Below are 26,319 nucleotides of genomic sequence, written 5' to 3' on the forward strand. Positions count from 1 at the left end.
AAGGTTCTATCAGTCAGGGGTACAACTCTATAACAGATTCACTATTTTTAGGCGCCTCCATTTTTTAAATGTGTTCGTCAACTAGCAGTTTACATTCTTGCTCCATTGTGTTGAGTCATAATGTCCCCACACGACAGTTGAGGACAAAATTAATTAGGTTGATATTCTTTTGAAAATAATGTGCCATTCCTATAGCAGTTTCAGTAAAGACATTATATTCACACTAATTTAATTAAAAAATGATACCATCAACATAGCCCATTTATTCTTATAACTCCTTAACTGGTTGAGCTGTTGATATGGTTTACGTTTGTCTACTTTAGTAATGGGTTCCGACATTAAGCCTATTCGCGTGGTGGCCCTGTTAGGCCTTGTATATTCATGATATAATAGAAATTGTTATTTCATATTTAGTGTAATTTAGTGTCTTTACACTGTATTACAGCGATCACCAACCTTTTATTGAAATCTGAAAATGAAACGGCGGGTCTGTATCGGGGCTGGTGGAACTGCTTGACTGCAATTTTGAAGTCAGCATGCCAATTTTTTCATGTTGAATTTTCAAATTCTTTACCTAGTTTAAGTGCATAAAACTCAAAGTATTAAATATTAAAAAGAAGCAAGGACATGTTGATTTCATCGTAGTTTTTACTGCCCCCGTGGGGCCTGCGTGAGTGACCTCCGGGTGGCCCTACACAGTCATGTGTGGCCCCGGTCTACAGGGCCACTATTAATGTTAATCCCTAAGTACATTTCTTTGTGTCTGCTACAAGCAGAAGGCCAAGCTTGAAGCCAAACTGCATCAGACCACATCTGCAGCTGCCGCGGCCGCCTCTGGTGTGGGGCCCATCCACAATTCAGTGCCTTCCAACTCCTCCTGCGCTCCGGGTTTCTTCATTCATCCCTCCGATGTCATCCCCCCAACACCTAAGACCACACCCCTTTTCATGACACCTCCACTCACACCTCCGAATGAGGCTGTGTCTGCAGCTTTCAGCGCTGAGCTGGCTCACCTCTTCCCAGGCTCCATGATGGACCCTGGGCCAGTTAACCTGGCACCACACAAAAACTCCCAAAAAGCCAAGCCGGTTAGTGATGCTGCTATTATGTCTCTGAAGACAAAATTTGAACTTGTTTTACAATGGAAGCTTCAATATATTTTCATATTTAATGTGAAGCAAGCGTTTATTTGAATTGTGATTTTTATTTTCTCTCCCCGCAGAGCCCCATGGGCAGTGGTTTGGCTTTAGCTATTTCTCAGGCATCTCACTTTTTGCAGCCTCCTCCGCACCAGTCTATCATCATAGAACGCATGCACTCTGGTATGCCACACCTGTGTCACGTGGTCACACTTATTTTTATGTCAGTTCATTGTGTCAGACAGCATTTATGCATTCTTTATATTGGAGCAACACATTCTTTCTTGATGACCTCCTAGTTAGAGACCGTGCACTGAGCAGTGTTGCTCTTCCCATCAGTCAGTTGTATATTAGTGCAGGAAGTTGCAGTCAGCACATGCCTCTATGTATTAAAAATTTGCATAATTATCCCCAGTCTAAACAATTCTATCTTCTCTTCTCCAGGAGCTCGGCGCTTCGTAACACTCGACTTTGGTCAACCCGTCCTGCTGACTGATGCGCTCATCCCGACTTGTAGCGACCTGGCCTCTCTGTCCATAGACATTTGGACGCTCGGCGAGGAGGTGGATGGCCGCAGGCTGGTGGTGGCCACTGACATCAGTACTCATTCTCTCATTCTACATGACTTGCTGCCTCCACCCGTTTGCAGGTTTATGAAGGTTTGTTTCAGCTTCTTTTTGATTAATTGGAACATTCACAAATTGTTTTTATGTGACTGAAAATGTACTTGTTGAAATAATTTGTAGAATTGCATTTTCAGCATTAAATTGGGGCAGAACCTTGCTTGTTTAGAATAATTTGTCACTGCAATTGATTACTGTTGGATTTTGGATTTGGTGGTCCTTGTTCTGCAAAACTGTCATGGGATGTACAGTGTCACATCTCTTAATTTTTTCCCCCCTTTCCACAACTTTCAGATCACTGTGATCGGCCGCTATGGCAGTACCAATGCTCGTGCAAAGATTCCATTGGGCTTTTACTACGGTCATACTTATATTCTACCATGGGAGAGTGAGCTTAAACTGATGCACGATCCTCTGCGGGGTGAAAGTGAACCTGCCAGTCAGCCTGATGTGGATCAGCACTTGACCATGATGATGGCATTACAGGAAGATATCCAGTGCAGGTGAGACATGAAGTACATAAATTCTAGCATGTGTTTTTTGATGGGTATGCTCAACTATAATCGATTGATTTGATTAAATACCGCAAGCTATTGCTGATTTAGCTGATTTAGTTTTTTTTTTTTTCATTTCTTTTAATTAAAATTGCAGTTGCTGACTGTACGATCACGTGAAAGCCAAAGCCTCATTTTTTTTTTTTTTGCAGCGTCCTTGACTGACCCTGAATCTTGTGTATGAACTATAATGTCTCAAATAAACGCTGTCTTCCTCTCCCACCAAGATCACCAGTCGCAAGCAGCATACTACTTGTGACACTAATCCGCACTGCACTGACAAGCTACGAACTGAGCTCACTAGCTACATCAAACCGTCTCCCACTGTGCAGATGCTGTTATCTAAATTACTAATCCTTGTCTCTGTGATGGCAAATAAGATGCACTTCAAATAAGCGTCATTATCACGAAAGGTGGATGAGCAATAGCCTAAACATGCAACACTGTGCAAGAGAGAACAAAGAGAAAAAAGTTGCGTTAAAGCAGAGACCAACCTGCCATAAACAGCAAATTAGTAGGTAAATTAACAATTGTCTAAAGAGAAAATAATAGAACAACAAACAGTGATACAAAAATCCAGGAAATTAATCTGTTGCATAAACCATCATGAAGCACGTATAAGTTATAAGCACTATTGGTTGAGGATCGAAGCTCATTAAACATGAGGCTCTCTGCTCAGTTCTACATCGAGCAACCTTCTTTGCACAGTATAATCATATTGTAAATGACACTGAGGCAATTTAATCGAACCCAGTTAGTGTGTGCCTGTGCGCACTTCTTCTTTGTTGGTCTCAGCAAGTTCTTCTTTGGGTTGACGGACGAGGCACCCAAATGGATAACCGTAAATTTAAAATGCGAACAATTCCAGGAGAATCAGAATGTTAGTTCCGGTTCCAATCGATTCCTGAAACTCAATGTCAAAACCTCGCTTTTTTTTGTCAGTGCGCTTCTGTGTGTTTTGTCTGCGTGGTTACAAAAATCAGGTTGCATGTGGTAGACCACAGTGGGGTCTGCGGGGGCCGTCGCGCATTGGCGTGGATGACTATATTTACTTATAAATATATAATATATCACTTGACCAACCTACAACCTGAGAACACGCAAGCCTGAATTCATCCTTAGCGACGCTTTGTGGGCTAACCTTTCCCTTTCAACCCCTGTCCCTATTTTTCAATTTCACATGCATTATTTCAGTCTGCATGACTACGTAACATAACGTTCACCATGGCTACTGCTTGCCCAAATTGGCCGCCACATCCGACAACGCAAAGTGGTTCCCGTTGCGTATACTGTATATGAAAAGGCTATTTTACTGTGCGAACAAACTGCTGTTTTGTTCATTATAAATGCTTTCTTTTTTATTTGTACATTTTACTGTGTTTATTTTTATCTACATATGGATAAGAACAAACATACTGGAACTGATCAATTGTACTCCCATTCATTTCAGTGGGACATCTTACCTTAGTTTGCAAACGTTTCTGTTTTTGAGCTTTATGAACTGAGGTTTCAGTGTATAAGAGAGCTTAAGAGAGTGCAATATTCAACACTAAGAGCGTATGCGAATTTTGTCAGACTCTGAATTTCACATGAATTTCCCTCATGATAGTTTTTACTCTCATTACAGATACAATCTTGCTTGCCATCGATTGGAAACTCTCCTGCAGAATATTGACCTGCCGCCCCTCAACAGCGCCAACAATGCCCAATACTTCTTACGCAAACCAGACAAGGTGGTTGAGGAGGACCAACGTGTTTTTTCAGCCTACCAAGATTGCATCCAGCTTCAGTTGCAACTCAATCTGGCTCATCATGCTGTCCAGCGATTACGTGTGTCACTTGGTGCCAGCCGAAAGTCCCTCCCCACTCCAAGGTCTCACGAGGCGCAAGACCTGGTACACAATTCCTCCACAGAGCAGCTAAGAACTATCATCCGTTACCTTCTGGACACATTGCTTAGTCTGCTGCATTCTAACAATGGTGAGGATGGGACCGGACACTTATGATTGTGTTTTGCATGCCAGGGTTATATGGTCGCTATTAATATTGATTCACACACTTCCCTTATTTATCCTTTTTTTTTTTTTTTTTTTTTACACATCTTTATATTCAGGCCACTCGGTGCCATCAGTACTCCAGAGTACCTTCCATGCACAGGCTTGCGAGGAGCTCTTCAAACACCTTTGCCTCAGTGGGACACCGAAAATCCGTCTTCATGCTGGCCTGCTTTTGGTACAGCTGTGCGGAGGTGAACGCTGGTGGGGACAGTTCCTTTCTAATGTGTTGCAGGAGCTCTACAACTCCGAACAGCTGCTTATCTTCCCCCAGGACAGGTAGGGCAGTTAATTGCAACTACCACGATACAGAAAGGCGTTATGTATTTTTAACACTTATCATTATCAAAGGACGCTACCATGTGTAATGTCAGTATGGTATATACTAGTGGGTGTACATCTCTCCAATTAAAGACGATTTGATGTATATCTTGATACAGTGGCTGCGGTACAATTGAAAAAATGTTTTAAGGTGGAACGATGGGATAAGGTACGATGCAATTGTTTTACTTTTCAGTAGTCTAAATTCAACTTTTCCTTCAAAAACATTTATCAAAGACTAGGGAAAAGTGGTACCTTTTATCACGTTTATGAACGTAACATTGTGTGCTGTAACTTGCTTTTCTACCTTTAGTACTCAAAGCACTTCACACCGTTAGCAAGATGAAAGTGATTTATACCATCTAAAACAGTTTGCATTACACCCCTAGGATATACAATTTTATAACTTTGTAAAATGAAGGTAAAACTAAAAAATGTAGCACGTAAAATTGAATTTCATATCACTCCAACAGAGCTCCATCACTTTGAAAGGAATTAAATGTTTTAATCGTAAATTTCTCTGAATATCTCTGTCACAGAGTTTTTATGCTCCTGTCCTGCCTTGGCCAAAGATCCCTGAGTAACAGTGGCGTGTTGGAGGGTCTACTAAACCTCCTGGACAGCTTGCTGTCTCCTCTGCAGCAACCACAAGCTGCTGCACTGCATAGGACTGAAGGTACTGGTGCAGGTTTACAGAGCTTGAAAAGGATCTGATCTTGATTTGCACATCTTGTGATGTGAAAGCTGAGAAATGGTGAGTTTTAGTCAGTCTGACTGTGTTTTGTGTCTTCCAGGTGTTTTGGATATTCCGATGATCAGCTGGGTGGTGATGCTTGTTTCCAGATTATTGGACTATGTCACAAGTATAGAAGATGAAGCTTCGGGTGGGAAGAAACACCTTGGTGGGAAAGAGAGAGAGAGAACGTTTACAGGTACATGAGTGTTTTTTTTGTTTTTTGTTTTGTTTTTTGTTTTTTTTACAAATGATAGTGATTCCTCAAATGGTTTCTTTGCCACTTAAGATAAATATTTTTCAGGTATTCAATGGAGCTTTATCAATAACAGTCTTCAGTCTCAGAATACCAGCAGATCAGCAAAAGGCAGCAGTAGCCTGGACCGACTCTACTCTCGCAAAATTCGCAAACAACTCGTCCACCACAAGCAGGTACATGTGTCTCATTCATTTCCAAATTGCCCTACCCAGTTACTTTAAAAGAAATTGTGAATGGGTCATCTGTGAATGTCACATGCACCTTCCTTTTGCCACAATTCAGGCTTCAAACACAGATACACAGTTGGTTTTCATTTGTGACGAATCAAGACCAAGTCAGAAACTATATAGTATAGTATAGGGTTGGTGTAGTATATAGTTATATATATGATAGTATAGTATTAGTATAGATATATAGTATATATTATAGTATATAATAGTATATATAGTATATATATATATATATTATATATTATATTATATATATAAAATATTATAGTATATATATATATATATAGTATATATAGATATATATATAAAAGATATATATATATATATATATATATATATATATATATATATATATATATATATATATAAATATATATATATATATATATATATATATATATATATATATATATATATATAAAAATATATATATATATATATATTTTTATATATATATATATATATATATATATATATATATATATATATATATATATATATATATAGTTTCTGACTTGGTCTATATATATATAGTTTCTGACTTGGTCTATATATATATTTATATATATATATATATATTTATATATATATATATATATATATATATATATTTATATATATATATTTATATATATATATAAGCAGAAATTTACTGCACTGTAAATGAGTATATCCTTACATTTTATTTTAATTTATTGTTAAAATAGTGTCGACTTAATTGACATTGGATTACAGTCAAAATTGCCGAGTTGACGAGCACTATGTGCATAACTGCCGCCTCTGGCAGACGCTTCAAGTGGCAGAGGTCATGTGGAAACAATAGCGGGACTACGCTTGACAGGCGCTCTCTATACAGAATACCTCTGCCCAGTCTATCTCTGTCCAGCCCCTTCCTCCTTACATTTTCTCTTCCATAGTCCATAATTAGTTTGACCAGATGATTAAATGTGATGTCTATATAAACCTAACGAAGAGTCATTAACAATAATCATCAAAATGTTTATCACATTTTTTTACAAATGGATTTTAGAGGGTTCAAGGGGAATATTTTGCTGGGCTGATATTCATTGTGCCCCTTTCCTTCTAGCAGTTAAATCTATTGAAAGCAAAACAAAAAGCTTTAGTCGAGCAGATTGAGAAGGAAAAGATCCAAAGCAACAAGGGTTCCTCCTATAAACTCTTGGTAGAACAAGCCAAGCTCAAGCAAGCCACATCCAAGGTAGGTTATGCAGTTATTTCCTATTGTCCTCTTTTGAAAGACTTGAAATGAATTTATTTATCTGACAGATTTGAGATGATGAATTGAAGGGCTTTTAATCGAAAATATCTGTTGAACCTTTCTGTCTTATTTAGCACTTTAAAGACCTAATCCGTCTTCGGCGGACGGCCGAATGGCCGCGCTCCACGTTAGACACAGAGTCTGCAACAGCCAAAGAAGCTCCAGAAGTTGAGCCCTTGCCCTTTACATTATCCCATGAGCGCTGCATCTCTGTGGTGCAGAAGCTTGCCCTCTTCCTCCTCTCTATGGACTTCACCTGTCATGCTGACCTGCTACTTTTTGTCTGCAAGGTATTGTCTTCAATTTTGAGAGGATTCATTGAAGTTTCATTTTATGGTCTAGCAGCACAAATCAGAATACCATTATGTGCAAGGATTATTTAAAAAAGGAGCCAATTTCAAGACGTTGCTCAATAGATTAGCTCATTCATTCTGTAATTTGCTAATCTTTTAATGAATACACTTCTCACCTCGTCAGGTCCTCGCGAGGATAGCGAATGCCACCAGACCGACAATCCACCTCTCTGAAGTGGTTTCTGAGCATCAGTTGGAGCGCCTCCTCCTTCTCTTAGTGGGGACGGACTTCAATCGAGGCGATATCTCCTGGGGAGGTGCCTGGGCTCAGTATTCCCTCACCTGTATGTTACAAGACATCCTGGCAGGTGTGTTGTTAAGTCTGCTTTTTTTTCCTACTTTAGACAATGTGTGCACCCATGCGCAGACAAATGTGGCAGAGGGGACAGTCAGGGAATGTGATCTCTGAAAATTGTGAATCAAATAGCCTGGATATTACCATAATAACTAATAAGTAAGTAATGCACTGTGTGAGTTAGTTCACGTGCAAGAAGATTCAAGTAAGAGCCAGTCTTTTCGAACAAAATGGGGCGGCATTCAATCCGAGCTATCAAAGTGACTTCATGTGGAAAAATCTTTTTTTTCTCCCATGTCATTGTAACACACTACCTGTATGAAAAGCCAAAGACCTAACTGCATGTTTCTCTGGAGAAATAATGAATGTTGTTTCAGGTGAACTGCTGTCTCCTGGTTCTCTGGATGTCATGGATGAAGTGACTGTTGCTGAGGAGGCCGGGGCTTCGTCCTCATCGGTTGGGGTTGATCCAGATGACTCTTTGCCTCAGCCGACGCCGATCCCCTTGGTGGAGAGCATTGATGAGACCCTTGTGCCTGATATCATTGCAGGTACTACCTTGACCCTCAGAGCGTGTGGGATGGCCTATCAATTATCAACATTTCACATAACAGCACATATGTTTAACAGGGCAATGGAAGAAATGACAGCATATACATATGAAAACATTTGGTTTATTTTTTCTTCTGTCAAACCTGTTGTGAAACAATTTTCTCAATGTGCTAATGACAAGCCACTTGCTTGTATGATTTATCTGTGTATTTGCTGAGTAATATTAAAGTTGTTTTCATGATTCAAAGGTGCTCCTCCTCTGTCGTCTTTGGAAAAGGATAAAGACATGGACTTTGACTTGCTGCAAGACCTCATGGATGTTGATATTGATCCTTTAGATATTGATTTGGAAAAAGATCCGCTTGCTGCAAAAGTGTTTAAGGTATGTTTTTTTTTTCCCCCAAAACCGTATTCCGTTTTATGTTTTCTCTTATTCCCTATGTGCAATGTTTTGCTTGTAAAGGTAATACCCCAAAAGTCTAAAACTTAAAAACCTTATGACTTTGTAATTGTAACAGAAGCAATGAATATCACTCAGGCTATCGTCCAAGTGATACAATATAAAGGAAAACTACACCTCAGAAGTTTAACTAAATTTAGAATTCAAGTGCATGACCAAGGTTGCACATTAGCGGTGCGCCAGTGCGTATGAGCACTGCAAATTAAATAATGCGCTCCTGTTAAAGTCTGTCACCACGATTTTGTGCTCTAAAATAGTGCAGCTCAATTGACTCAAATGGCTCCGGCGCTAACACCGACATTCGCCAAAATAGTCGGTGGCCAAATGCGTTGTAGGAATGCCGGCTGTGTGACTTCGCTCTGTCGCTCCTATGGTCTTTGCGGTCCGTGTTGTAAAAAGGATTGGCCACTGGACCGCTACCCTAGAGAAGCATTTTGTTAAATGATTTTTTTTGTAATTTAATAAGCCACCATTTAATTTATACATATGCCGCAAGTCTTAAAGTTCATCTATGTGGTTTGTGAGCCCTGAAAAAAGTGAGCAGCAAACAGCAACCTCTGGTGCTCATGTGAGGGCCACGGCTAATAATTTATGTGCGCCCCTGTGCATGAAGCTCCCAAAGTGTCAGCAGATCTAATCATACTTCTGTTCAGTGATTAATAATGAATAATAATGGTTGAACAAAGTTCTTTTTCTTGCTTGTTCATTATTTATTTTCATGTTACTGCAGCAGGCGACCAATAATTGCTCAAAGGGAATAGTGTGACAACCATAGAGCAGGAATTTTTTTTCTCTTGACATGAGAAAGTGTCCTCTTGCTCTTTACGACAGAAGCAATTTATTAATCAATTAACAATTATGTTCCTTAAAATGCTTAATATTTCCCATGAACTTATTTTTTTTAACTTTTTATCCTCATGTGTCTCATCCTTTTCATTTGTGTCTGTTTGAAGCCAATAAGCAGCACGTGGTATGACTACTGGGGCTCTGATTATGGCACTTATGGCTACACGCCATACATTGGTGGGGTTGGTATCCCAGTGTCAAAACCACCAGTTGCAGTTGAGAAGTCTGGCTCACAAGGACTTTCAGTATCAGTTTCCCAAGGTGAGGAGATGCAAAATGTATTTTCTTCTGCTATAAATATTTGCTTTTGATATCTTAGCATCTGTTATTTTGATCTGCTCTGCCGGTTTGTCCTCAGCACTGGATGCTCGATTAGAGGTGGGCTTGGAGCAGCAGGCTGAACTGATGCTTAAAATGATGGCAACCTTACAAGCCGACTCGATTCTACAAGCTCTGACGTCAAGCTCCTCCACGGGTAACAGTGACAAATTAATTATAGTTTGGAAATACACAACAAGCGCGTCTATGGAGCATGACTCCTTTCTTTCAGGCTTAAGTTTGTCATCTTTAAACTCAAAAAGTGAAATATTAAAATTGATTACATAAACATAATTCACATTAAAAACTCAAGACAAATTTACCTCAAATTAGTTTGGATTTTGTTTCCTGAGAGAATAATCAATGTGTGCAAGGGACCACACTGCTGTCATATTCAAACTTGTTTTAAATACCTGTTAATGCATTGCAACTAACACTTTGAAATATTTACTTTCATGCAAGTGTAAAAACTGTTAATATTAAAACAAAAAAAATATTGGCTTTTAGTGGGTATTGGAGTGTAATGCAGTTTTCTTAAACATGCTTGACATACAGATGCCAAAGACGTGTAAAAATCGCTCCGCTGTGACTTTGTCGAACCATTAGGACTTTGCTGTTCTGAACTGTTCAATGTGAGTCCACGTATGTCATATAACTTCTGCTGTGGATTTTAAAAAAAAAACAAACAAAAAAAAACAGTCAAGACTACTCCAGAAAGAATCCTTTGTTGCTTAATAAGCTGCAGTGTTGTGACATTGGCTGAGTTGTTGGATAATATGATGACATCTGTGATGTCAAGCATATCGGCAGTTTGACCTTCAGAAATTTTGTGCAGCTATCAAGCCGCCTCATCTCCATCTCTAAAATTGTCGTAAGACTCCTAATTGTGCGACTTTTACTTGAGTGGATCCACTGAAAACAAAATGACTAAACCACAGCAATGAAAGCTTTAACACGGTAATTTAGAGTTCAGGTCTTATTTGCTTTATGCGGGTGGACTTTGGTTGTCTTTTTTCATTTCAGATTTTCTTTCAATATTACATTTTTGTTTTCTCAGTTTGCCAGACTACCAACGGCACAGATGATTCTCTGTTGAGGGCTCTACATGGAGGAGGCTCTCCTCCTGGCAGCACCCTCATAGTCCAGCCATCTTCCATTCCTATGCTCAGTGCTTGCTTCAACAAGCTTTTCTCCATGCTCCAAGTCCACCACGTACAGGTCTGCATTCTTTTTTTAACTCTGTAACACCACATGAAGATTATTTATTGGGCTGCTTAGAATCCCACAGGGTCAAATTTAATTTACACTCTGTTGTCTATATACATATATATTTAGTTGCATACCACATGCGTGGAATCAAATTGCACACATGCAGGCATGCGAGGAGTGATAACCAGTTGATAGGGGTATCCCAACAGGGTTAGAGAAGCAGGGATTTTGCCTTGTTGAAGGCCACCTCAACGGGTGCAGATGACCAACTTTCCAATGACTAGTTACCTTTTTTTTCCCCGCATATTTTTCTCTTAATCTTTACATTTCTGCTCTCAGTTGGAGTCCTTGCTGCAGCTGTGGATCACACTGAGTCTCAACACAAGCCAGAGTGGCAATGACGATAACGGATCAGACATCTTCTTGTTTAATTCCAGCCGAGTACCCACCATTCCACTCAATCAAGGTCGGGACTTCTCTCAATCACCGTTCTGTATTACTTGTGTTCTTGAGCTCTTCTAGTAAAGGTATTCGGAGAGGAATGTATAAATCTGTTTGTTTTGTACGTGTAGCATCCATTAGCAGTTTTCTCACTGTGCTGGCATGGTACCCCAACGCCTCCCTGAGAACATGGTGTCTGGTGCTGCATTCACTGACCCTGATGACAAACATGCCTTACCAAGGTCAGTATTTTACTTTTATCTTGATATGCATAGTTATGAAAAGTCACGGAAGTTGGTCAAATTGTCACTTGATTAGTCGTGCCTTTTTTTTTTTTTTTTCATTGAATTGAGTGAACATTATGCCAACATTGTATTTCTAAAATGATGTTCCATTCTGAATGTCAGTACCACTGATTTATTTTTTTGTTTTTCCCTTTATGCAGATTTTTAATCTTTAGCTGCATTAGTGTTCCAAATTAGTCGCAGAAAGCTCTTACTATATAGCTTTCGACTTAATCACTCGGATTAAAATGTTCATATATTCAAACAACACTGGGAACACAATTTGTGTTGAGTTAGGTCTGACGGCTGTTTTTAACTAATTTGGGTGCCTAATCCAAAACTCATCTTGTTTTTTGCTTTAAAAATATTAACAAAATGTGTATCTATGTGAATGAAACGCTGAGTTGGAATAGTTACAAGCTTTGAAAAGGAAAAAAAAGAACATCATAAAACGAAATAGAACTTTGAACAGTATGCCCATGGTTACAAGGTTAAGAGTAAAGCCGACACTAATCCTCTTGATTCCGGCTATGCTAGCTTTCTGTTTGTGGATATTAAAAGAACAAGACAGTAGATGGCAATAAATTGCCTTAATTCTAAACACAAAAAGACTAGGGGTTTGTTGATAAGAAGTAACACGTTAATTTGTTTTGTGGCTGAGACCACAAAGCAATAAATTCATTATTTTGCTGCTTCATTGGTTGTTTGTCATTAGGTTTAAATTATTTAGTGGCAGGCTAATTCACGTCAAATGACAGAAGGTGTTAGAATTTGTTGAAAGAGCACCCTTCTTCGGCCAGTGCAATAGTTGCATTGTGACTCAGTACCTGTAAATGAATTTCACTGCTTCTGCATTTAGTCTAATGTTCAATGGAAGAAAGAATACAGAAGATGAATAATAATATTAGAACTCATCTGAACTTTCAGGCTCCAGTAATGGGATGAACGCTCAAGAAAGCACAGCGCATCAGATGGTGTCCGATCCCACTCTGGTACATGTCCTGGTGCGTTTCCTATCTGGCAGCAACACCAATGGAACAAATCAGCATAGCTCTCAAGTTGGACCCACTGCCACTCAAGCTATGCATGAGTTTTTGAGTCGCCTGCAGGTGCATCTTTCCTCCACCTGTCCACAAATGTTCAGCGAGTTCCTACTCAAACTCCTGCACATTATGTCGACTGAAAGGTATGTGTTCATTTCTCAAGAGATGTTATGTGTTGCTAAATTGCTGTCGTCTTATGGTAACTTACATGCCATCTTGAACTTTCAGGGGGCCGTTCCAGTCAGGTCAGGGTCCACTTGATGCACAAGTGAAGCTGTTGGAGTTTACTTTAGAGCAAAACTTTGAAGTGGTGTCTGTGGTCACCATCTCCTCAGTCATTGAGTCTATCACATTCCTTGTTCACCATTACATCACATGCGCTGAGAAAGTTGTCTCACGCAGTGGCTCTGATAGTTCTGTGGGCGCTCGTGCTTGTTTTGGTGGCCTTTTTGCAAACATAATTCGACCGGGAGACGCAAAGGCTGTCTGTGGGGAAACTACCCGTGATCAGCTCATGTTTGATCTCCTTAAATTGGTTAACGTGCTGGTGCAACTGCCTCTGTCAGGCGACAGAGAATTCAGTGGTCGGCTGCCAATGGCCGGCGGCGGGGCAGTTGATAGCAGCGTGTCAGATGAAGAGAAGGTTTGCGGAAGCAAAGAAAGTGTGGCTGGCGGATCTACTTCCAGCCAGGGTCCGTCTGCTGGTGTGGCTGATCTGGTACTGGCTAATCAGCAGATAATGAGTCAGATTTTGTCTGCGCTGGGCCAGTGCAACAGCAGTGCCATGGCCATGATCATCGGTAAGGTGTACCAACTGTGAATTTTCACCCAAATCAGCATATGTTTAACTTTTATTTTACAGTAACATGGCTTATTCTCCGCTGATCTGACAGTCCTCTTTGGTCTTCAGGAGCAAGTGGTCTCCATCTGACCAAACATGAAAATTTCCATGGGGGTCTGGATGCCATTTCAGTAGGTGACGGCCTCTTCACCATCCTCACCACTCTCAGCAAGAGGGCAACCTCTGTTCAGGTCATGTTGCAGCCCATTCTCACATACATGGCCTGTGGATACATGGGTCGACAGGTGAGCGAAGCACTGCTCTGTTAGGCTGCGACTATCGTACATGTTGTGAAATATGTTGCCTATTTTTAGGGGTCTCTTTCCACTTGTCAGCTGTCTGAACCTCTTTTGTGGTTCATTCTGCGAGTGTTGGATACTAGTGAGGCACTCAAAGCCTTCCATGATATGGGTAAGGAGACGCAGATCAATAGCCATACTGACTTTTATTATTTTCATGTCTAGCCTCTATTCATCATCAATTTCTCTCCTTATTACCATACTGGATCATATAACTTGCTTGTCCCGAACCAGGTGGCGTACAGTTGATTTGCAACAACATGGTGACCAGCACCAGAGCCATAGTGAACACTGCACGCAGCATGGTGTCTACCATTATGAAGTTTTTAGACTCAGGTCCAGGGAAAGCATCAGATGGCAACCTCAAATCCCGAGTGATGACATCAGAGCCAGACAATGCAGAAGGACTCCACAACTTTGCGCCATTAGGTGCTTAAATGCAGTTCTGCTAAACTTAGTGTCTTGCAATGACAAGTCGTCAAATGATCTTTCTTTTCTCAGGTACAATTACATCCAGTAGCCCAACAGCTCAGCCAGCAGAAGTCCTACTTCAGGCTACACCACCTCACCGTCGGGCTCGTTCTGCGGCCTGGTCCTATATCTTCCTTCCGGAAGAGGCTTGGTGTGACCTCACCATTCATTTGCCTGCTGCTGTGCTCCTGAAGGAGCTCCACATTCAGCCACATCTTGCTTCTTTAGCTAGTAAGTCGTGCCCCACTGTGTAATACAATACACAGAAAATACAGTGTCAGTATTTTCTCCAAATAACTTTGCAATTGCCTTTGTTACACCTATAGTGGTCAATGAACTGAGAAAGTAATCACTAATTGATATATGTACTGTATTTTCTGGACTATAAGTAGTATGATGTATGAGTCACACTGGCCCACAAATGCATAATGAGTTAGAAAAATAAAAACACGGGTCGAGCTGGAGTACAAGTCGTCTTTTTGGCAGGTAATTTATGTTAGAAAAGGCTCGGATCAAACAGACATTTCATATTTGAAGGCAAGTTATAACATTAATACACGAATAGAGACCAAGCTGAATCGGTGCAAGATATGCTAACATGTGGTAATTTAGCTACACTAAAAGTAAACATGAACAGAAAAGGTGTAAATGTTTTTGGGACACCACTCTCCCTGCTGATAGAGAGGGGGTTGCGTTGCATGAAATGGAAGCATCAAGATGGTTTTCCCGCATGTTGTTCAAGCACCCCCAGGCAAACGCCTTTCTCTGGCTGTGACCATCTTGCTTTTATCCCGAGATTAGCTTTGGGCATGCCCAAACTCGCTTTTCGCTAGTACCTAACAAGTTTCTCATTTACTCCAAACTTTCTCTCTGCTGCACGATTACAGTTTTCGGTTGCAAAGTTTACAATTTGCAGCTTGTAGTCAACAGAATGAGTTTTTTTGGGGGGGGCGTTTGTGCTTTGTCATTCTTACTTGTCCTTTAAGATGTTTACTTATTAAATTTTAAATTGTGAAAGCTTAGGAGATATTGGTGCATATGTCTAGAGTGCCACCGCGTGGCTGTCTGTAAAATTACATGTATAAGTCGCTCCTAAGTAAAAGTCACAGGACCAATCAACCTATGGAGAAAAAAAAAACGTGACATATAATCCAGAAATATGGTAATTATAATTGAAGTAGTGTTTCACAAAATTATTACAAGCAGCAATTATTTTTTAAAAAGTGGACATCTTTTGAAAAGTCTATGAATGGTGCAGTCTCTAACCACCGTTCATCTTAATACCGGGTGCTGCACAAAAAGACAAACGCACCGAAAAATATATATTTTTTGTTAGCAGAGCAAATACATCAGTCCCTGCAAATTCCCAACCCGTTGATTACCTGCCAAAAAGAGATATACATCAGCCTTTGCATTTTAAATTGATTACAGTGATCAGCTGTAAGCATACATACTCAATTAGCTGAGGTGGAATAGCCACTATTTGTACAAATGTGTTTTTATGGCAGAATTTTGATGTTGCTGCATTTAAAATTACAGTATATGCTATCAAACAGGCAAATTTAATACCGTAAAGAACTTCTCAGTGAAGTGAGAAAACTATGGACTTTGTCCATGGTGGCAAAAGGTTTGGGGATCAAATGTTCTGTAATTTATTAGTTTTTAAGCAATAAAACCACCAAATGTATTTAGCTGTTCTATTTTCTTCTTTCCAATTAGCCTGCCCCTCTTCAGTCTCCGTGGAGATCAGTGCCGATGGGGTTAACATGTTGCCACTCTCCACGCCAGTTATCACCAGCGGCCTCACCTACATCAAAATCCAGCTGGTCAAGGCTGAGGTTGCATCGGCTGTATGTCTAAGGTTGCACCGGCCTCGTGATGCCAGCACCCTTGGTCTGTCTCAGATCAAACTCTTGGGCCTGACAGCGTTTGGTAACACCTCCTCTGCAACTGTCAATAACCCCTTCTTACCATCTGAGGACCAGGTCTCTAAAACCAGGTACCAAATATGTTCCCATCAACTGCCAATTGTTCATTTTTTTCTACCAGTTTGTGACTCTTTTGTTCTTTGTTTACAGTATTGGTTGGCTTCGTCTTCTTCACCACTGCCTCACCCATGTCAGTGATCTGGAGGCCATGATGGCCAGTGCAGCAGCACCGACTGCTAACCTTCTGCAGACTTGTGCTGCACTGCTCATGTCACCTTACTGTGGTATGCACTCGCCTAACATTGAAGCGGTGTTGGTCAAGATTGGCCTGCAGTCTACACGCATTGGTCTTAAACTCATCGACATTCTATTGAGAAACTGTGCTGCCTCCGGAACTGACCCGGCCAGTAAGTTAATTTTTTTTGTTTTATATGGATGTGCTACACGGAGTTTGGGATGAACTTGCATGAAGGTCAATAAACTCACTTTTCTTATAATAAAGAAAGTAATCTCTCTTTTTAGATTTGAACAGTCCTCTGTTGTTTGGTCGACTAAATGGCCTCTCCTCAGACTCAACTATTGACATTCTGTACCAGTTGGGCACCACGCAGGACTCGGGAACCAAGGACAGGTGTGTGAAGCACATGGCTTGTTTTAACTTGGGTTGTCCTTACTTCATGATGTTGTTGTTTAGCTTCACTGTTAGAATGATGAATGAGAAACCGTTTTCTATCAAGGTGATATCCTAGACGTGCTCTTAAACTGCTCGTAAAAAGTGTCTTTATGTTTATCCTCTTTATCCTTTACTGTCGCAGTGCACCGTTTGTTGCATTTTAATGCACTTTGACGTGGACACTTTGAAGGACAGTGGACTGTGTCTTTTAACATTGTCCAGGATCATCATAGTGTTCTCTGAACTTTATTTTTCCAGAATCCAGGCTCTCCTTCAGTGGGTTCATGACTCATCAAGGGTTGCAGCTCTAAAAATCCCCATTGGTTACTCCAGCACCAGTGGCTCCTCTTCATTGAGGGAATACGGGCTCCTCATGCCCTCACCGTCCCACCTCCATTGTGTGGCAGCCATCTTGTGGCACAGTTACGAGCTGCCCGTTGATTATGACCTCCCAACACTGCTCAACCAAGAGCTATTTGAGTTAGTCTTTTTTATTTCTTTTTTTTTATTTTCAAGAATACATATGTATTGCAACTAAGAATCTATTTGAGACATTAATTTGTCCTATTTCTCTTTTGAACAATTTTGCCCGGAGTTTGCACTTTTCGTTCATCTTAAGTCACCTCACAAATTTCGTATTTTTAATATTTTCTGAAACATGATCAAAATGATCAACAATTTTTATCTGTAGTTGCATGCGACTCTGGATATCAACATTGAAAGCACAGTCCTGTACATTGATTACTGACTGTGCTGCCTTTCATTTCCCTTAGACTCCTGTACAATTGGTCCATGTCTCTGCCCTGTGACATTGTGCTAAAGAAGGCCGTGGACAGCCTCCTGTGTTCCATGTGTCACATTCATCCGAGCTATTTCTCATTGCTCATGTCCTGGATGGGGATTGTGTCTATGTCCAACGCCAGCCATTCTCAAGCCCAGCAGCGTCGACTTGCCATGACTGATGATGGCAAAAAGCAGCACAGTGCGAACACTTCTGCCACCACCACAGGACTTACGGATGACTCAAAGCATGCACGACCGCCAGTTACTTTATCTGAGTCCCAGCTTACCACATTGGCAGCTGCCTCGCAGTCTCCGGGAGCAATAGAGCAGCTGCTTGACTCAGGATTGCCTTCATTGCTCGTTCGCAGCCTTGCCCAGTTCTGTGTCTGTCTACTTGCCAGTGCTGACCTGCCCCTGCCCGCTGCTCTGGCTGACAGGCGACAATACCAGTACCAGCCATGCGCCACATCTGCACATCGTCCACCGCTTGCAGCAGAGCTAGCTGCTCCGGTTCTGCGCTTTCTCACTGAAGTAGGCAACAGCCATGCCATGAAGGACTGGTTAGGCGGACCAGAGGTCAACCCTTTGTGGACGGCACTGCTCTTTCTGCTGTGCCACTCCAGTGCAAGTGCCAACATAGGTTGTCAGCCCGTGGGCCAAGCCTCTTCTGGAGGTCTGTCGCCATCCCAGCCACACCTCTTAGGCTCACGTTTTTCCCTGGCATCTTCAGGCCAAACAGGAGGGCTCACCACGCAGCAGAGAACAGCTTTGGAGAATGCCACAGTGGCTTTCTTTCTTCAGTGCATCTCGTGTCACCCTAACAACCAGCGGCTCATGGCGCAGGTGGGTTTTTGCTTTCCCCTTTCTCACGGAAGGTGATACACACAATGCTTATTTTCAACATTGCTATATGTTTTTGCTGAAGGTTCTTTGTGAGCTCTTCCAATCAGCACCCCAGCGGGGCAATGTGCCACTCTCTGGAAGCATCTCAGGCTTCATACGAAGGCTGTTCCTGCAACTCATGTTGGAGGATGAGAAAGTCACCGTTTTCCTACAGTCTCCCTGCCCGGTGGGTAGCTTGGTTTGCTCGTCAACATTTAACTGGTTTGCCTTTTGATGCAACATATGAAGATGGTTGAAGTTTGAATACTTTAATTTAAAATGCAAAATAAGAAATTGCACCTCATTCAGGGCCATTGGTCGATTACTATTTTCAATCACAATTAATCGCGTAATTTCCATTGTGACCTTGAAATTACTCAAACATTTGAAAATTGCTGCATCTTGTGTTGTTCTGTACCAGTATGTCCATTCACGACCGTGGTAAGCATAAGCGCTGCAGAATATGGCTGGATGTGTTGGAAAAGAATAAGTTCCCCACTCCCACTCCCCTCTGCACATGATGATGGTTGTGTTTGCAATAATGCATTACACGGCGATGTGATTTATGGGCTCCCAGCAATATGAACTATACCAGCCTGTATCTCTTTTTGCGGCTCCCCATACAATTTGTCGCATTGTATGAATTTTTATTAATCCACAAAAAAATGGTTGCCGTCAACAATGACAGATATATGACAATGTTAATCTTGAGCAATAGTGAGGAGTGGGATGATCGTACATTTTTACAAGAAGCTCTGCTGTTTTATCCACTGGTAATTTAGAAATATCATCACGTATTGTTCTAAAAACCACAATCTATGTACGTGTACTGTCCGTGTATTTACTTGCCCACTGAAGTGGATTTCCATGCGTCTGTGCTGTCTAGGCAGCAGCGACTCCGCGTGTCCCTCATGCGGCGTGTGTCCTTCTCGCCCTCTGCGTGTCCCTCTTGGCCTCCGCAAGTTGTTTTGTCATTAGCTGGTTTTAACTGTGGTTTAACACCAAACTTGAAAGGAAGAATGTGAATGTGGTTGGTTGATGGGAGCTTTACATGCAACACAAGCGTGGAAAGGTCACGTCCTCATTTCGATGTTAATACTCTTGAATCTTGAATGTTCACATTTCGGAGGTATATCGCTTAGCCGTAATCTATATCTATATTACTTCTTCCTACCCCCTATTAAACATGTCGACTGTGACATTCCTTTATAAATTTTTTTATGTTTTTGTTTCCTTTTAAATCTTTTACGTATGACTATTTATTTCTGTTCTGTTTATATGTTCAATTTAAAAAAAAAATCATCATCATATCTGTATCGTCGTGTGGCTTTTCAGTTATACAAAGGACGGATCAACGCTACCAGCCACATGATCCAACATCCGATGTATGGAGCAGGCCACAACTACCGCACCCTCCATTTACAAATCTCTACCACCCTTGCTGAAGTCTTGGACCGGGTGTCTGGTATGTATCAAAGAGGAAAATGTTGACTTTGTACCTCATTTCAATATGTAAACTGTGTCAGACACTAAATAAGAAGTGGCAACAACCTTGTTAACACAAGAAAAGAAAATTCTGCCAGATCAGTAGTTTAATCAGAACTGCACAATCTGGGAAAAAAACAACTTTGACCCTTCTCACCGACTTTTCTTTTTTGGACACACTCTGTCACTAATGACTATTATGAGTACGCATTTATGTACAATACACACACAAATTAATACAGCACCTTTAACGGTATCTTTCAATTCTTTGAAGGACAGGTTGGTCACCCAAATTTATGTGCGCAAGTGCAGGCTTGTGATAATCATTCTCTGAAAATGTCACTCTAATACTATTGATACTTCACATATCATACATAGTCTCGAACATTTTTGCCACATTAATAAGATATCTTGACGGCTGCTGTTGGCATTGTGTAGATAAATATTTGTGTAAAAAAGCAAGTGTGTAAGCGGAACTACCTGCTGCACTCAGAGCAACTTTCAATCTACTGCCGCAGAGCAGATGCCCAGGCTTTGTGTTTTTGGGGCAATTTACTTTAATGTAATTTACAATTTAATGTTTAAAAAAAGAAAACCACAACTCACGACGAGCCATGCACAAAACTAATGACGGTTAAATAGCACAAGACAGACCTGTCCGCTCTTCCATGCTGTGACGGTTTGCATAACAAAACGTATGTAACGAGAGGCAGTTTGTACAAACATTTTTGTGCTTAACTTGTTCATCAAAAGGGTCATTTATAACCTCACACTGGTAAAAAAAAGGTAAGGATATCCTAGTTTGAGGGACTCGAACGGATGAATTGCATTTATTGTCATTTAAATGGGAACATGACCTTGATTTGTGAATGCTTACCACTTACGTTTGTAAATTGAGTTTCCGCTGTATTTAGAGACATGCTTGTACCGTGTAAGTTCATTATTTGGCTATCAAAGGGAATTATGCATAGCTAATAGCTAACCCAGTGGAGTTTGGAATGTAATGGAATGCTGTGCAGTTAAGGTATCTATAGACTATCAAATAGTTGGTATTGCGGTTTATATTTTGAGTGACTTTTTCTAATGATGGTAGCACGTGTGTATGTATTAGAATTTTTTTTTTTTTGGGGGGGGGGGGTTACATTTCTTTTCTTAGTATTGTGTTAATGCCACTAACCATGATAGGCTGCTCATCCGTCAATTGTTTTGAAGCTGGAGCTTTCAGAAAACAATGCTTTAGTAAATCTATTTCTCGTGTTATCTTCCTATATTCAGACACACCTAGCATTACAGCCAAACTGATAAGTGAGCAGAAGGAAGACAAAGAGAAGAAGAATCATGAGGAAAAGGAGAAGATGAAAGCTGACAGTGGCTTCCAGGACAACTACAGTGTGGTTGTGGCTTCAGGTAGTCATTTACAATTTGCTTCCTCTAGTCATTTTGTCATGATCAAATTACAAGTACCTTGTTTTTTTCTATGTTTAAAATGAGAGATTGTTTTCTTAGGTTTGAAGTCCCAATCTAAGCGAGCTCTATCCACTCCTCCTCGACCTCCATCAAGAAGGGGTCGAGTGATGAGTGACAAGTTGACGACTTCATCAGGTGTGGACCCTTCTGCCAAAACCATCAGCGTGCCTGTCTTCCACCTCTACCACAAGCTGCTTCCAGGTATAACCTAATCATATGCATGGTTAGCATGCAGGCGCTCGATTCTTAAATTGTTTGTTCCATCCTCCTTTAGGTCAGCCCCTCCCACCGGAGATGACTCTGGCCCAACTACTGACACTACTGTATGACCGCAAAATGCCACAGGGCTACCAGTCCATCAACCTCACTGTTAGACTGGGCTCCAAAGTCATTTCTGATCCTGGCCTGTCTAAAACTGACTCCTTCAAACGGTTGCGCACTGAGAAAGGTACAGAGATGGAATTGTGTTAAACCTTCAGATCAATCTTTTTCTATCAACTGTCTTTTTTGCCAGAAAATGTCGAATGACACTCTCACAAAAGGCAATCCATCTCATGCTCAAGCATTCTTGATGCTTCTATAATAAGAAAGGTTTCAGTAAAATAACAATTAAATACAAATGTTAATTTTGTCTAATAATTTGTATCATAAATGTTTAATTTATCTGAATAGAATTGCTTATATAGTACTGAGCAGCCAGTTCCCTCGCCTTAGTCACGGTCATTTCCTTGTACAATGGAACCTCTAGTTACATGGTACCTTAAGCCTGTTTGTAACTTGAAACATTCATAAAAAGAGGTATATGTCCTACTAAAATGAATGAAAATGCGATTTATACACTCCAAAACCCAAATTAAGTTGTTTGTGGGCTTAAAAATAGAATGTACGATAAAAACAAGTGACGACACTATAATGTAAAAATATAACTCTTAAAAAAAATGTCTGTGCCTGCGTGGGCTTTCTCAGAGTGCTCCGGTTTCCACCAACATTCCAAAGACATGCGTGACAGATTGATTGTCGCGTTACTAAACGTGATAGCAAGAACACAGATCTTTTGCTCCTTTATAAGAAGCGTTTCCAATAACACTCCCTTTATCAGTTTCCCTTTTCTTGAGAGCCATTGTGATTGTTTCGCACTTTATCTACATCTTTGGCAAAAGTTCAGTGTGTCTGTCGGCACGGGATCGGCTTCCACATTAATTCAACTTGGCCACTTCTGCCATCAGTGATGGTGAATGTATTGTAAGTAAGTGTACTGTTAGCCTTCTGTGGTGTCATCACATGAAAAAAACGGGATGCATTGTTTTTGAAAAAATTATTTGAACTGCCAACAGCTGGTTTTCTTTTTGCTCTTCCTGCAGTGGATCACCCTGACATGCTGAACAGCTGCCTTGAAGATGAACCAATGACTGCCGGCGACGAATGTCTTGACACCGCAACTGATGAGTCCTTACTCGAAACGCACCCCATCCAGTCGCCGTTGCAAGTCTTTGCTGGAATGGGAGGCCTGGCGCTCATTGCAGAGAGGCTACCTATGCTTTATCCAGATGTCATTCAACAGGTGAGATTTGCATTAGAACAGCCACTCCTTTCTATCTGCAGTGCTGTCAAAAAGTATTTGCCTACTTCCAGATTTCAGTTTTTTGGGTTTTTTTTTGTCTCATTTAAATGTTTTACATCAGCAAGCCAATTTTAAGAGCCCCTAAAAAAAGGAAATACTATGTATGGTTTGTAGATGCTGATTTCATTCTTAACTGAAAAAAGCAATTCAATCATCTCTGATTGTGTGTAAAAAAAGCGTCACCCTGCCGCTCGTTGTCCCGGAAGTAATTTCTTTCGGCGCTACTTGAATGCTAGCCGCCAAGCTATCTTGCGTTGCAGCAGTATGAGCTTTCTTTCTACTATATCTAAGTCTTGCGTCTCAGCTGTATGAGCTTTATTCCTACTATGTCTAAGTCCGTGCACAGCAGCAGCAACGAGCTGCGTGATGACAAATAAACAACCCCACTATCAAGTAGCCTTCTAAATGAGGAGGCGAACGAGGGGGCGCTAAGTGTGATAATCGCCAGCGGCCCTGAACAGAAATGTTGCATTGCAATCATTACGTATCGAAACGTGAAATAAGACGGCAGCCACGTTAGCAATTTAGCAGACGCTCTCAGACCGGAACACAGAAACGGATGACGTCATCATGACGAAGAGGTTCGATGTCAAACGTATAGTCAATATTTATCATCTCATCAATATCTGTATCACAAAGTACTGAGTTTTTGATCCTCACAATAATAGTTCTCAAAATTATATTTCTTACCAATTTAGCTTTGCTAAGGGAGATTTTATTGACAATCTAACATCACTATACAAAGGAAATGTACATTAGTTCAAACTGTAAAAAAAATGCTGGCGGGTGGGGGGGGGCGCAAATTGTTTTCTTCTTGGTAGGGGGTGCGTGACGGGAAAATAATTGAGAAGCACTGCTATAATTTGAGATACTTTTAATGTATGTTTAGTCAAGAATTTAAATTGCATTCAGAATTTTCATCAATCCTCGATGTTTTAAAGTATTACATGACATAATTTCTTCCTCCCAATGGTATAATACCTCAGCAAACACACGTGGCTCACCTTTATTAAAATGTCCTATTGTCTTTAATGCTTGGCCACAGGTCAGTGCCCCAGTTGTGCCCTCTGCAACACAGGAGAAACCAAAAGACACTGATCAGTTTGAGTGGGTCACCATCGAGCAATCTGGGGAGCTGGTGTACGAGGCGCCTGAGTCCATCGCTACCGAGCCACCGCCCATCAACAAGCAGCAGTCCCAGTCAGCCTCTTCATCTTCATCTTCAGTGCAAACAATGTCGCCCATCCCTGCCCACTCCTTGGCAGCGTTTGGCCTCTTCCTGCGCCTACCAGGCTACGCAGAAGTACTGCTGAAGGAGAGGAAACATGCTCAGTGCCTTCTGCGCCTGGTGCTTGGTGTCACAGATGATGGAGAGGGCAGTAAGTTTGAATAACTTTACCCTTTCTGTAGTGGTGTGCATCTCTCTGCAAGAGACCATTAAATACCGGTTTTTGATATGTGTGGTGCGAAAACGATTCAAGGACTGTTTAATTTAAAAGTAAACGATTTGGTTCTACTCAGTGGGATTATGATTCGATTCAATATGGTACGGCTCAGCTTGTCAGTAATGTGAGTGTGTCATTTCCTAAGTCAAGGTATATCTTTCCTAATGAAAGACTATTCGATACACATCTCGATACGTTTCAAAGTAAAATGATTCCATTCTGTTCGATTTGATACACTTGCATCTTTTAAATTCCAAATAAGATTCTCTTGTTCAAATCGCTTTTTTGTTACACCCCTATTTTTCAGTTGTCTTCAAGAAAGTTTTGTAATGTCCATGTTTGATATCATACAGGCTAATTTGAGTCTCATATCTTAAATACTACTCTAAATTATCTCCAATAATTGAATTAACTGCTATTTTCTTGACGAATATTTTATTTGTGTGTGTTCTGCTGTTCTCTACTCCAGGTCATATCCTGCAATCTCCATCAGCAAACGTTTTGCCCACATTGCCCTTTCATGTCCTGCGAGCATTGTTCAGAAGCACTCCTCTCACTACTGACGATGGCGTGCTGCTCCGTCGGATGGCTTTGGAGATCGGTGCCATTCACCTTATCTTGGCCTGCCTGTCAGCTCTTAGCCACCATGCGCCCCGGAACCCCAATGCGAACAGTAATGTCTCTGAGGTATGGTTGACTGACCTTGACCTCTTTTGTGACACAAACATCTCTGTCCACAGACTTCTTATGCATAAACCTCTGTAATAACAAGATTATTCCACCTGAATAGATGCATTTAGTTTTGTCATGGACTTTGAGATCAGTGCAGTTTAAGTGATCATACGTAAATAGTGTTGTGATTAGACTACATTCATCTAAAGCTTTGGAGCTTTGTGCTTCAAGTCCTGCATGTGAATTCTGAACAAAAAGAGGCAGATTTTTGTCGTTGTTGATGTAATATTACGTTCTCTGTCTTCCTTTCCCTGTGGATTTATGGAGTTATCATAGCTGTAAACAGTTTATAAAGGCAGATGACTTGAATAACACCCAATTATAATTTCTTTGGCTGACCTTGATTTTGATCAGGAGCAAAAACAGTATGAAGGCATAGTCGCTTAAAAATGAGAATGCTCATCCCCTTAATTCAGCCTACCTGGTTTTAGACTTTTTGGACTTGTCTATGTACATACAGTTATGTCCAGGAGTATTTGGAAAATTGAATAGGTTGTATGAATTTGCCTTGATACGTCACCATAACGGATCTGACGTAGCAGAATCATCCATCCATCCATCCATTATCCGCCGCTTATCCGGGGTCGGGTCGCGGGGGAAGCAGCTTCAGCAGGGAAGCCCAGACTTCCCGCTTCCCAGCCACATCTTCCAGCTCTGCCGGAGGGATTCCCAGGCGTTCCCAGGCCAGCCGGGAGACGT

At 40.9% G+C, this 26,319-nt stretch overlaps 1 protein-coding gene across 4 annotated transcripts in view; it reads left to right on the forward strand.

Moving 5' to 3' along the window:
* Window positions 1–26,319, forward strand: part of birc6 (baculoviral IAP repeat containing 6) — a 90,975-nt gene that overhangs the window by 26,627 nt on the left and 38,029 nt on the right. Inside the window, exons 25-62 of one of the 4 annotated variants that reach the window (XM_088304304.1) lie at window positions 777–1,088; window positions 1,223–1,322; window positions 1,584–1,798; window positions 2,057–2,265; window positions 3,944–4,296; window positions 4,430–4,649; window positions 5,231–5,367; window positions 5,486–5,623; window positions 5,714–5,856; window positions 7,001–7,132; window positions 7,267–7,482; window positions 7,670–7,853; window positions 8,218–8,391; window positions 8,641–8,774; window positions 9,806–9,959; window positions 10,057–10,173; window positions 11,074–11,234; window positions 11,565–11,691; window positions 11,798–11,908; window positions 12,878–13,136; window positions 13,222–13,793; window positions 13,904–14,079; window positions 14,149–14,245; window positions 14,368–14,562; window positions 14,635–14,835; window positions 16,324–16,603; window positions 16,683–16,939; window positions 17,055–17,163; window positions 17,464–17,685; window positions 17,979–18,831; window positions 18,914–19,057; window positions 20,206–20,335; window positions 21,631–21,762; window positions 21,862–22,023; window positions 22,097–22,270; window positions 23,184–23,383; window positions 24,489–24,822; window positions 25,358–25,575. In XM_088304304.1, the coding sequence (XP_088160430.1) occupies window positions 777–1,088; window positions 1,223–1,322; window positions 1,584–1,798; window positions 2,057–2,265; window positions 3,944–4,296; window positions 4,430–4,649; window positions 5,231–5,367; window positions 5,486–5,623; window positions 5,714–5,856; window positions 7,001–7,132; window positions 7,267–7,482; window positions 7,670–7,853; window positions 8,218–8,391; window positions 8,641–8,774; window positions 9,806–9,959; window positions 10,057–10,173; window positions 11,074–11,234; window positions 11,565–11,691; window positions 11,798–11,908; window positions 12,878–13,136; window positions 13,222–13,793; window positions 13,904–14,079; window positions 14,149–14,245; window positions 14,368–14,562; window positions 14,635–14,835; window positions 16,324–16,603; window positions 16,683–16,939; window positions 17,055–17,163; window positions 17,464–17,685; window positions 17,979–18,831; window positions 18,914–19,057; window positions 20,206–20,335; window positions 21,631–21,762; window positions 21,862–22,023; window positions 22,097–22,270; window positions 23,184–23,383; window positions 24,489–24,822; window positions 25,358–25,575 (8,052 nt within the window). The remainder of the gene's footprint in view (window positions 1–776; window positions 1,089–1,222; window positions 1,323–1,583; window positions 1,799–2,056; window positions 2,266–3,943; window positions 4,297–4,429; window positions 4,650–5,230; window positions 5,368–5,485; window positions 5,624–5,713; window positions 5,857–7,000; window positions 7,133–7,266; window positions 7,483–7,669; window positions 7,854–8,217; window positions 8,392–8,640; window positions 8,775–9,805; window positions 9,960–10,056; window positions 10,174–11,073; window positions 11,235–11,564; window positions 11,692–11,797; window positions 11,909–12,877; window positions 13,137–13,221; window positions 13,794–13,903; window positions 14,080–14,148; window positions 14,246–14,367; window positions 14,563–14,634; window positions 14,836–16,323; window positions 16,604–16,682; window positions 16,940–17,054; window positions 17,164–17,463; window positions 17,686–17,978; window positions 18,832–18,913; window positions 19,058–20,205; window positions 20,336–21,630; window positions 21,763–21,861; window positions 22,024–22,096; window positions 22,271–23,183; window positions 23,384–24,488; window positions 24,823–25,357; window positions 25,576–26,319) is intronic. The other 3 variants (XM_088304305.1, XM_088304306.1, XM_088304307.1) reach the window with 3 other exon arrangements.

Source organism: Idiotropiscis lumnitzeri, chromosome 9, assembly GCF_059441095.1.
Source record: "Idiotropiscis lumnitzeri isolate Australia: NSW breed Sydney's pygmy pipehorse chromosome 9, RoL_Ilum_1.0, whole genome shotgun sequence".
Lineage (NCBI taxonomy): Eukaryota > Metazoa > Chordata > Actinopteri > Syngnathiformes > Syngnathidae > Idiotropiscis > Idiotropiscis lumnitzeri.